Here is a 12,999-nt window from a genome sequence, read left to right on the forward strand (position 1 = left end):
GCAGAGCAGCAGCAGAGCAGCAGCAGAGCAGCAGCAGAGCAGCAGCAGAGCAGCAGCAGCAGAGCAGCAGCAGCAGCAGCGGCCGCGGGGGCGGCGCGGGGGCGCAGTGCGGCGCTGCCGCCAGCAGATGGCGCGCAGCCCCCGCCGCCGGCCGGGCCCGGCCCGGGCTATTTATAGCCCGCCGTGTGACCGGGCCGTCCCAGGGACAGCTCAGTTTTTCCACTCGCCCCATTAAAAATCTACGTCTTGCCTTTCCTTGGAAGGCAGCGGAAGAAACGAGGGATTGCCGGGCTTGACACAAGCCCCATTTCCATGTGCTCGCCCCCGTTCTCCGCCCCGTCCCGGTTTCTTCGACGCAGGGAATCTTTCGGTATTTCTGCTCCCTGCTTATTTGGCATAGAGCCAGCACTTCTTAGTGCAGACTGAGGCACGATCCTCTGCAAAAATCATCTCCCTGTGCAGACCTGTTTTCAATATTCCGTCTCAAACAGAAGGCTGTACTGGGAAGCAGCAAGTTTTCTAAAGCACAAATAAGCTGCAGAGGAAGGTTTTCAAAGTTTTGGCACATTCCAAAAAAGAGGCTGGAAGTTTTACTGCAAAACTGGAACGTAATAAAATTGTCTCAAATCTCATCTCCATTTATAATCACTCACTGAATTACAGTTACAATCAGCAATAGCTAAAATCGTATGCTTAAGCAATGGAACACGATGTAAAAGCAGGACTGGCCTGGGCATATGCTGGATGTGAGAACACATAGTCGATACAAAGGAGAAAACACATAAAAAATGGTAGAACGCATACAAGCGGGGACAAATGGAGACTTGACTTGGAAGGGGGCGGGTTTAGGCCCTTCATATTTATGTTTTGGTCTTAATATCACCGATACACTTTCTATGAAAATGGCATCAAACCTACATGTATCTGAGTTCTTTTGCCCCCACACTATTGACTGTAAACTTGCAATTGTTTTTAGGATGTGAATCACAAAACCATAAATATCATTATACCTAAACCAATGTAATAATAAATATAGGGTACAGCTAAGTGCATTGGCTCCTAATACAAGTTTCGCAACATTCTGGGCATTCCTGAAAAACAACAAGGTAAGTTACATTCTAAAAATACTTCAAGCACACATATTTTCTACCAGTACATCATCAGAGTCTGATGTCTTTCTGAAAAAAAAAACCCCACTCATACCATTTCAATGTAAAATCACATCATATCATCTTGAAACGAAGAAACCTAAACGTACCTCCACTCAGCCTTGTTATGCAGGAATGAGTTACACTGGTCTGGAAGGTTGCTGTCATTTGACATAGATTCCAGGATGGAAATAATCTGCTTGAAAGATGGTCTTTTCTGAAGAAAAAAGAAAACCGAAACAGAGTATTTGCATTCGTATAAAACTGTTAAAACTATCTGCAGGAATTTTTCAACTGAAACCCCACAATTTACAGGAATTTCCACATTTCTTTCTGACCACAGCATCCTAAAAGAGGACTGTAAGTTCTTCCATTAAAGGAAAGTTTGAGAAGAGTCATACAGGCTAGTAGGACTCAAGTCTTAGGCTTAGTCTCCTATGTCTACTAGTAGAATAGTACTAAACATTAGAATCATCAACAAACATCTATAGTCTTCATTTGAAAGAATAACTTTTCTCAAGCTAAGAGGGAAAAATGCTTCCAAATAGAGAAGGCTGGACCATCAGTAACTGATAATTACACAGATGGCCTTTTATAGGTATTGACATGAACTCTTGGTGTGTGAGCAAGCCATTTAGCTGCCTATCAAAAACAGGTTTCTGGCTGCAGTTGCCCTCTTACAGAGGAGATACTTTCAGAAAAACTCTCACGCAGTTATTTCAGGAGCAGCCACGGAAGAAGTGAAGATTGAGGCTAGGGAAGTACGTCTTTCCTGGAAGCTAAGCTCATGTTAGTGAACTCTCTGCTCATTTGTCCCGGGCTCATTTACTGAACTTTCTGTTCCAGGGCTCTCCATCCAAGACCCATTGCACTCACAAGTCAGAAAGACCATTTAAAACTTTTCTGTTCTTATTTTTTTTACTTTTCCCTTAGTTCCCAAGGGGAAGCTATGAAGTAGGATATTAACTGAAAACTGAAAAAGCCAGTTAAATGTGTTTCTTGAAAGAGCGCTGACTCTGTTAGTCTGTTTGACAGACCCCAGACAAGGTTGAGACAAAAGGTTGAAACAAAATGTAGATACATAATAAGGGGATGATGCACATTCTCTCTCCACCGTGCCTTTAATTATACCATTTCTGCTAAAATTACAGATGCCGCAATTAAAACGTGCATTTTAATTTGGGAGCACAAAAACAATTAGGAACAATGCTGAGGTGTCTCTCTCAGGAAGATCCAAGTGATTTCCACATTATAAAAGACAGACAATTTCTTTATTTTAAATGTCAAACAGCATGAAAAAGTGTCAAATGCATAACAAAAAAGGAGACAAGCTCTCTTATACTGTAATGCGGCACTATTCGGCTGTAACTGGAGGCTTTGTCTGTCATTTTTTGGTCCACCTCCATGATTTCAGGCAATGGGCAGTTCAGTGAGCTACACAGATTTTCTTTGCCACAGACACGCTTGCCCCAGCCATAAGTGCTTACACAACTTGTACCCCAGCCCAGCATGCAGAGTGGCAAACTGGGCACGCAGAGCTTCTCAGCAACAGGTACCTGTTAAGCAGCACATTGCTTGCATTGGTGACATAGTCCCTTCTATGGAAACCCAGGGTCACCCTGCCTTTATAGCGAGCTGGGGAGGCAGCAGTCCTCCCCTCACGTGCACAATGGTGCTGAACCTGCCACAGCTGAGCAGATCCTCTGAACATACCCTGCGAAGAGCTCAAACTGCCCCAGTCAGGAGCGTATCAGAGTATTAGTGTGCATTAGTGTGCACTGAGCACAAAATCCATCTGTGGCACCACCACCACCACCAACTCCAGTGCAGTTTTGGGGCAGAAGAACCTTTGACCGGCTTTCAGACCCTTTTTGTTGCTACAGCTGCATCTCTTGTAACCACACCAGTGGATGTTGAAGGGATTCAGGGGCCTCCCAAATGGTGAGGAAGCTGCCAGACAGGAGATAATGGCTCCCTGCAATTTACCAGGGTACTGCAACTGCTATGAATTGTCCAACAGACTGACAGGAACATAATGTGCCCATACTAAATAAATTCTGTTTTCAAGAAGACATCAAGGGCAAACATTCCCATGCTGCATTATCTACAACATTTTATGGACTATTCAGAATAATTTACAAAGTACGTCTATGAGTTTTGCTTGCTCCTTTCTTCTCAGATGTATACTGGGAAATATAGGGCGAGGCTGACACTAAGTGAGCACAGTCAACTCTACTGTCAGGCTTCCCTGGAGTAACCAGAGTGGAGACAATGACAGAGAACAGGGCTTTTACTAATGGCAGACAAAAGGATTAACCAACTAATTTGGGAGAAGCAGCAACAATCACTTGGTGGGTCCTGCACTACAAGCAAAGGAGTTACCGAGTTGGTGCAACTGGAGATGGAACAAATGCAGACTCACATGGTACTGTCAAAGTACTGCACATCTCTGGCTGTGCAAATTCTGTAAACAACCAGCAGTTACTCTGCCAGCTTTGCAGCTGCCAGATTTACAGGTAACAGCTTTGCATGGAGACAAACCAGACAGGAAAGTACAAGCCTACACTATCATGTGGGTTTTGTTGGTTTCTTGTCCCTAGGAAAGGATAATTTCAGATTTAATAAATGCACTCTAAATGCAGAGTGGTGCCTTGGTTAAAACTAGCAAGAAATGATCTGTGAAACTGGAAGCCTGAGCTGAGAAACCTGGAAAAAAAAAACAAAACCAAAAAAAAAGTCTTCTTTTCAGTGGATAACTGCTTAGCACTTTCTAGAAAGCCCTTATAAGGGATTCTTAAAATATCAAGGCATGAGTCGCCTTTGAAAACTGTTTCCCTTTTTATCTGTGATGTCTCATACTGAAATCTTTAAAATATATGCCCCTCTAGAAATAATTCTGGCTAATGTTTTCATTGTTTCCTTCCACTCAGTATTTCTTACTGAATACGTCTGCATAAAACCAGGATATTTAATCCATATGTCTTTCATTTTTTGTTTCTTCTCTGTTCCCAGATTTCTGATTTCCATTAAAATACTCTGTAATTTATAAACATCTTTGATGTGGAGACAAACTGAAAGAACAGATGAAATGAGAAAGAATTATTCACCCATATTTCAAAAGCAAGTAACCCCAGTAAACAAAGACATCAGTGATGAGCAACCTTGTTTCTACAATTACCTAATACCCAAGCAAAAGCAACTTGTTTGGTAGAAATTTTAAGGTGTGAACTGTTTGTTTCAACTAGCAGTTTAAACAGCATAAAGACTACCATTCCAAGTATCATATGGAGCACTACAGGTATTTTTCTCCATGTGTGAAGAAATTCTTAAGAATTCAAAGCAGCATTAGTAACTCTGTCTGTTCCCATGAGGAAATTATGCTGTGAGCAGTGTCTGACACTCCAGTGCTCTGCAGCAGCTCTCCAAGTGTATTCCTCAGCCCCACCATAAATGCATATCCTTCATTTCTCAGGGGTAAGCCACCAAAAGTTACCTTATGCTTTCTGTGGGCTAGAAGTATGCACCTTAGCAACTGCTTTTGAGAAGCTGACATACTCAAGCTCACCCCTGCTTGACCTTCAGTAACTTGTTCATGCACCAATGATCTGATTTTCTAAAGCTTATCCTGGCAAAAAGGGAATATTACACAGAGCAGTATTTCAGAGGAGCGTGCTCCATCTTTTGGCTCATGCAGGCCACACAGCCCTTTATCAAAGCATTTTGAGAGTTGTAAGAAGCAAACCTTTCCCAGCACGTGACTGAATAAGTCAGTCACATGTCCAAACTGTGACCACAGATTACTCCATTTCAGTCATGTGAACAAAGCTGTAATTGCCTCGCAGAAGAAGAGCTGCATGAAAAAAACTAGACAAGAGCAGACTGTCAGAAAAACCCCATCTCACATGAGATTCACGCTTTGCATGCATCAGAGAACAACGTCCCCAGGAACCAGCCCACATCCAGATAAATTACTCTGTCAGACAGAAATCAGCCTGATGGTTAGGCATCATTCTTTTCCAACATGCAAATCCCTCCCTCTCCTTGAGAAACAGCAACAGTCTTTTGGACACTTATGGATGTGGCTCAAACGAGGCAGGGAGTGAGCTGATCTAGGATGTGCTACAGAAGCTCCAGTAATTCTTATTCTGAGGCCTTTGGAAATGATGCTGACACTTGGGTGGAGTTAGTAAAGATAAGCAGTTGGCACTGAAATTCCTCTTCAGTAATTACTGACCTAGAACTTAAGCAGTTGATGGATCTCAGTCTTTCAGATCCATTCTGTAGGAAAGCAACCCCTTTCTTTTAAAAGAGACAAAGAATGGGTATTTTCTTTCTCATACGATCCTTCTATGGCTACTCTTTGGCAATAAGTTCTAGTTTGGAACACCTATATGCTTTAATTCGTCTTGGAATTAATTTTGTTCTCTCTGAAGTAGTAGCTAACTTTCTCTTGAGTTTAAAGAAACAAAGCTCTTCCTGGGGCCTCGACTTGAGAAAAAGAGCACAATTTTTTTTGCTTAACTATTCTTCAATGTCTCAAATATTTACACAGGCAAAGGAAATAGATGTTAATCCTTGGTACTAAAGCTAGTATGCCCACAGGCTCTTTTCAGTCAGTTCTATGTACAATGGGATGGTCACAAAGTCCATTTAAAGAAGGCAACTCTCATAATTTGCAAAAGCTTTCTAAATACTTATTTAATCCCTTCCTTGTAGCAGCAGATTAATAGTGACAACGGTGTGGCTCTTTTAACTTTTTATTCTGTTTTCATGGTTAAACAGCACTGCTATTATCGTATTATTACAGTATAGTCATTATAAAGCTCACCATTCAAGCCCTAAGGGAACAGATTATGAAAGGTTTAATGTTAATTTAAAATGTGTCGCTGCTGTTCCTACCCATGTTTCATGGATTAACTTATTCTTTACTTATACTTATGTTTTCAACACAAATAGGGCACAGAATTGGACCTTGACATTTGTATTTCATAACATGATGCTCACATACATCCAAGAGGGATTAAGTATTAACGTTTGAAAAACATAAAACCCACAATTTTTCCACTTGCTCCAAAATGGCTACATTTTTACCATCTTACCATATTTCCTGTCATTGTCTTTAGTAGTCAGGAAAGTTAGCAGCACAGTAACTCTTGATTAAAAGGGAGAGAGAGATATTTAGGTATAAATATATAAACCCACTAAAAAAAAAAGACAGTCCTGGGTATCTTTGTGAAGAAATGCGTCAACGGTGTCACCTCAGACTTGTCCCCCAGAGAAACACACTTTGCAAAACAAGGTGGTGGTGCAGAAATCAAAGACACATTTAATTACCTTTGAATCAGCATCCCAACATTGGTGCATCAGTTCTGCAAAACTTCTGGGACAACTGCTTGGAATGGTTAATCTCTAATGGAAAGAAAATATACCAGTTACTGGAAGCATTTCCCTTTAAGCTGCTACTATGCAATCTCCTATGAGACCAACAGACTTCAAAGAATTAAAGCACACTCTCTCTTTTAAGCACAATACAAAAAATGTGGAGACATGTTAGAAAGAAAAATCAAAATTATTAACACTAGCAAGAAGCACAAATAATTTTAAATAGACCTATAAGAAAGTAATGTATCAAATGCACAAATGTTCCTTAAGAAAGCTCAGAGAGACGAAGCAAAACCAAGACAAACAGCTTTTAACTCCAAAACATAATAATTTGTGGAGGTAACTGCACAGTATTTTAAGATGCTTGTCAGATAGGCATAATGTACAGCCTGTCTTAATTCCTTTCTCCCACATAAATGATCTAGCTGTACAATACTATAATCACTTTTGACACACAAATAGCTGAAATATAGATTACATTAAGTGAGTTAAAAAGAGTTAAGTGAAGCTCTACATGACACAAGAGACATTTCATGAGCCTGTGGTCAGAAGGATTAATGAGGACATGCAGATCTCAGAAAGCACTCACAGAGCACAGTGAACTCATAAATATTTCCTAACGACTGAGGACAAGTAGATGCTAGTTATAGCCAGGACCACTGACTACAGAGAATTAGTTTGAAGCTAGTTTGGTTTCATCTGCTGAAAGATTACATGATTTTTATATTAACAGCCTGCCTCCAGACTGGAAAGCCTAAAAGAAAATCCTTTCTTACATACACAGATAACTGACACCTCCCCAGTTGACTGCACATGCTTCCAACACTACACACTGAAGGAGATCCCTCTGCTCTCACTAAAGATGTTAACTGACTTCCGATGTTTCACATCATATAAATAAATTTTTAACAGTTAGATAGAAAACCAGTTTCTCAGTGAAAATGAGTCTTAGAGTCCAGTTCTTGTCCTCTAAGAGGTGAGAACCAGGTGAGAACATTCCTGTTCAGACTAACCTGCCAGGAAGACCCTGTCATCTGCCCTACTATTGCCATTTCAGAAGCAAAGTAGAGCAAGTTATGTCACTCTGTACCATTACATTACTGCAGCGTGACCTGCAAAGCCTTACAAGACACAGTAGCCAAAAGTAAGACTTAAAAAATTCTGCTCCAAAAGTATTGGAACCCTGTAAGAACTAGAAACATGAGATAGAGAGGCAGGGCACTGCAGAATTCTGATTATTAATGTCATAACTTAACGTGTAAGAGTTTCTGTGGAAGAAATATACAGAAATTTTTACAAGGCATAAATAAGTTGTACTGATGCCTGATCTCTAATTGAGTCATTAGCCTAAAAATACACTGGCTACTTGCTGCAGTACTGTCTGTAACCCTCACTGTTCCAGGAGGCGGACAACCAGTTGCAATCACCACTTGTCTCACTTGTGAAGAATGTTGCCTATATAATATGTAATATAGAAGTAGCAGGTTCCAGATGTCATATTATAATAAAGAATACATTTCTCAGTGGCAATTTATTATGGGATCATGTCTGTATAACCTGAACTCTCATGCTTTGCTTTTCTTAAAAAATGACTTAAAAAAAAAATCTCTACCAGAATAAAAATAACACGGTGAAATTATGCATAGTGTCAAAGGAGATCCATACACATACATTAGAATCTAGTCCATTTGCTGGCCTCAGGCTTTACAAAGGGGATTTTTCACCTTATGCAATTATGCTTTGGCTTCAATCCCTCACTGATTTTACCAAAAGATTCGCAATCCAAAAAATGGAGGAGTGGGTCAACAGTGATCCCATCCACTTGTGGACTGGAACCATGCAATCCCACTGATATCAACAGACTGAACTGAGAGCAGAACCTGACCCTTACACTTGTTTTGGGACACAGAAAACTAAGAAGAGAAGTAGCACAAGCTGACTTTTACAGGGCTTTCTTTCATGGCCAGAAAAAATTAAATGTATGTGATGCTCTCTAAGTGCCATCACAGCCCTCTAAGGAAAGTGGTAGTAACAGGCTAGTGGTACCTGATGGGCTCTGAGAATGCCACACCTTAGGTTTCTTCAGCCATGAATAAAATAGTCACATCCGCATTTTGCTCATACTGTATTTTACACAATTCCTTGCTCTTGAAAACTGTAGGGAAATGTGGGTTGTACTCTCTGACATGTTTCAGCATGTGACTGCATCACTTAACATTCTCAATGCTACTCTGTACCCCTTACACAAAACTGCATGTGGTATGCACCAGAACCAAATACTGTTGATGGAAGGCTTTATGGTTCCTCCTTCAAAATGATGTGTGAGGCTTTTCCTAAACAAGGAGAAAGAGTGTCTTTGTGCCCCCTGCTCTGATAAATGCAGTAGAAGACCACACTCACAATCTTCACACTGTTAGTGTAGCATATCCAACTAATTGGTATATCACAGTGTCACTCACTGGAATTAATCCAGTCCTCAGAAAGAAGAAAAAAGAGAGAGGGGAAAAAACACCAACAAAAAACATTAAACTAAGAGGAGGAAACGGAACTCCTCTGTTTAACTCTGAAGCATTTTGAGAAACAGTTTATGTAGAATAATAGAAATCTGTATTGTACAGCCAGTGCCTCGCCATTGTAATGTTTCCCAAGCTTCCGCTGTGTCTAGATAGAGGAGGTTTCATCTTTGTGGAGGATTTCCATGCTTGTCTGTGTGTGGTACAGTCACAACTTTAAATGTTTTTTAAATGTAGTTACTGTCTTTGATATCAAGGGACTATGTGTTCAGATATACGCTCACATGTCCAACTAACTGAAAGCCTCAATTTGTGAGGAGAAGAAAAGCGAGGCTGGGGACACTGTACAAACGGTGTTTACACCACTGAAGTGCTTTTGAAATGGAAAGACTCTGCATGAGGAGGCTTGCAGCTATGCCACAGCCTTGCCGATACCAGTGAGGAGCTCATCTTCAATGTAGTGTTGAACGTAGGTGGCAAAACTGTAATTTCTCTCTTTTTTTAAAACTATTTTTTCTTCTTTTATTTTTGAAATTTTCATCTAAGCGGCAGTTTCTTGTACTATAGTGACTCCTGCTGGGAGAGTTAAGTTGAAGTAGCTGAAGGTCTCTTACAGATATATCAACTCCCGGCCAGTAAAAAGATGTCCTAAACGCAGGAGATGGAGTTAAACTGTTCCCCTACCTTGGACGCAATGGCTTCTTTCATCACTAAGAACAAACCCCTAGGTTTTACAATTGAGACTGAGAAACTAGTACAGTACTTGTACAATTTTTGATCTACAGCATCACGACGTGAAGCTGCAACAATTAGATGTAAAGGGTCCATTCATGAGGAATAACATCACTTTGACCCTTTGTGTTAGCTCCTACTGCTAATCTTTCCATACGCGTGAACTTACTTTCAATTTGAAGAAGATGAAAAAGTCTTTTGCAAAACCCCAATACTGTTTTCTGATCTATGTACCTGAATGTAGAAACGTAGTCTTACCTCGTTTTTTTCCACTACAAGCCAAGCTACTTGTAATCCTTCCAAGCCTTTAAAGGGGACCTCCCTTGTTAGCATCTCCCAGAGAACCTGGAAGAGAAAAAAAGAAAAGCATTTTTATTTCTGTACTTTGTATTTTAAATACATTATTAAACCTTGATACAGCACTATTCTGTATCCAATTACCAGGCAACCAGTTTTCATTTGCAGGAACTTGGACCAGTGTTTGTGTGCAAGATCCTCTCACAAAATTAATTTGAATGTTTCTGCTTTTTCCTCTACAGAAAAGCCAAGATGAAAAACTGTGTTGCTTTTTTACTATCTTTGTACATTATAAAGTTCACATTTGGCAACTGGGACTTGGGAAGACAATGAACTCTTCCTCTCCTTCTCAGCTCCAACTAGACATCTTTCCTTTGCAGTAATTTTTCATTTAAAAATAATTCTGTTCAATTGCAACCAGTGAATATGATCCAGAAGGTATTTTGCTGCTATGATATGTCTATAAAAATATTTTTTTTCAATTAAAACTGTAATTGTTTATCTCCAAGTATGTGATCATGTTAAACTAAGCAATATAAAGCATATAAAATTTACTCTGTTCTCCTTGAGTTTTTATAGACATACTGTCCTTAGATATAGAAAGATCTCCTAATTTTGCATGCTTTTAGCCTTTTGGTAACACAGTACCCAAGAATCTAAGCTACTCTGTAGAAAAGAGTTTGGCAACATCAAAAAGGCTTCATGTCAATGTATCCAACTTGTTTTTCTGCCAATGGGACAACATATTGGAACCCAGCCAAATTAATAGCACTTTGTACCTCCACTTGTGTATGTCCCCTTTTTTTTTAAAGCAGAACTGTCATATACACATCTTATTGCAAATATCTACAAACTTTTTCTTCTGCTCCTATATCAAGTATAACAACAACAACAAATCTTTAATGCAGGATTTTCCAAAATGGACTAAGATCCTTACGTAAGTCTCTGTATCCTGACTGTTTGGGTTAGTGCCCAGGTTTATTCCAGCTGCATCATTTTGAATGGATTGTGAAATATGAAAATAATGAGACAGTAAATGCAACAATATTGGCAGATGGAGGTCAAGCAAAAAAAATGCACTGAAGCAGAGTTGGGCCTTTAATCAAGTGAACAGGGTACTCCAACAATAGACCTATTTGAATAATTCTTCTTGAGTCAGAAGACTGATTAGTACAGGTAAGGGTATCTTGGAAAAATAAGAACAATTTTTCTGAGAATAAAAAATATCTGGGAAGAACTACCACAGACATATTCAATCATCCTCTTAGCCTCAATTCAATCCTTTCAGAAGGAAAAAAAGGCAACTTTCAATTGTAACTCAAATTTCACCACTCCACTAGTAGAGAAGGAAATTTAATTGTGAGAAAAGGAAAAAAATTACCAGTCCCATGTACTTCAGACAGAAAAACAGTGTATAAAACAGTCAGCGTAAAACACAGGTCCCTGGACCAAATCAGACATGCAGTTGAGCAGCCTTGCAGAAAACCTTATCTGTTGGGACTGTACCATGAAACTACAGAGGAAAAAACTCAAGTTTCCACATCAGACAGTATCTAAATAACCTTCCAAGTAAAGAACATAATGAAATACATCTTAAATGTCTTCAAGAGCCTTGACCTGGAACACTACTGCTGTGCTACGTTTCTATCAGAAGACTGTAAATTCTAAGAGCTGTCTTGCTTCATTCATGCACGTATGCTTGTGCAGAACATTTTGCACTGAATTCCTTTATCATGACACCTTTAGTGTTTATTTCCACTGCCCAAACAGATCACTGCCTCCCTAAACCAACAGTGCCAGCTAAAAAATTCTTCCAAGACTGCATATAGTTTAACAGAAAACCAGAAATTTGACACAATATAAAGGATTTTCCTTGATGCCTTCATTTTACTAATAAACGAAAGTAAAATATACAAAAGTGGAATGTTGGAAACCTTTGTATTTACTTACACAGATTTAGAAAATATTTTAACAACTATGTGATTTTCATATTCAGGCCAAGTGTATAGAGAAGGCCTTTCCTTCCAACAGTGACTCTCTGCTCCGTTTTACAGGAGTTTCAACCCCTTCTCATGGACTAGCTACCCTGACTCATTAGCTAAGGTGAATGACTGCATCAGCAGTCTTTTAAAAAGCAGCAAATGGATACCATCATGCATTCTCATTTGCCTCTTCCTCTCCCCAGGGTAATTCAGCAGCAGACAAGGACCTCAACCTAACTTACCCAAGCCTCTTTATTGTGAGGTACACTGTTAATTTTCAGAACTGGCTCCCCAGCTCACTTCATATGGAAATCAATTTATCTTTCCTTTTTGGTGTATAATCTAATTGAGACTGACATGGTTCACTCCCCCTCCCACCTGTGATGGTGAGGATCACCTGCTTTCCCAATCACATCACATCTCTATGAGGATGGACAGCAGGTGCTCACAGAGAAAACAGCCAAGTGAGAAGCAATGATAAAAAAACAAAGCAAGGCCATTTAATATAGTGGTTTGTAAGGTGCAATGTCTGAATGTTGGACTCATCTCTGCATATAGAGCAACAGACAGAGGAGAGATAAATGTATGAATGTTCGCCTTATACACAAACCTGAGAACGAGAAATATGTAGTCTTCAGAAAAAGCTCACACACTTACTTCTGTCAGCTCAGCTGTGGATTTCAATTCCTATCCTCTCAACTATGCGACAATAACCCAAAGGAAAAATTAAACCCACAACACCTCTACCCCATCCCCCATCCCCACACTGGTGCAAAGCCAATGAAGATTCAAAGTGTCATTTGGATAGGGGGAACATCCAAGTAAGTAACCTGAGAAAAAGAAAACACTCTGAAGAAAAAAAATATGCTATGTCTGGTAGGAAACTGTTCACAGAAAATGGTCAGGAGCCATAGTTAGCAGAGGTACAGCATAAGCATTAGCACT

General features: G+C 39.8%; 1 protein-coding gene across 2 annotated transcripts in view; it reads right to left on the reverse strand.

Annotated features, from left to right (window-relative positions):
• MAP3K20 (mitogen-activated protein kinase kinase kinase 20) overlaps positions 1 to 12,999 on the reverse strand; it is a 90,063-nt gene that overhangs the window by 38,474 nt on the left and 38,590 nt on the right. For both annotated transcript variants that reach the window (XM_015634726.3, XM_015634728.3), the window contains exons 8-10: positions 10,034 to 10,120; positions 6,483 to 6,557; positions 1,259 to 1,365 (exon numbers count right to left, since the gene is read on the reverse strand). In XM_015634726.3, the coding sequence (XP_015490212.1) occupies positions 1,259 to 1,365; positions 6,483 to 6,557; positions 10,034 to 10,120 (269 nt within the window). The remainder of the gene's footprint in view (positions 1 to 1,258; positions 1,366 to 6,482; positions 6,558 to 10,033; positions 10,121 to 12,999) is intronic.

Source organism: Parus major, chromosome 7 (assembly GCF_001522545.3).
Source record: "Parus major isolate Abel chromosome 7, Parus_major1.1, whole genome shotgun sequence".
NCBI classification, from domain to species: Eukaryota; Metazoa; Chordata; class Aves; order Passeriformes; family Paridae; genus Parus; species Parus major.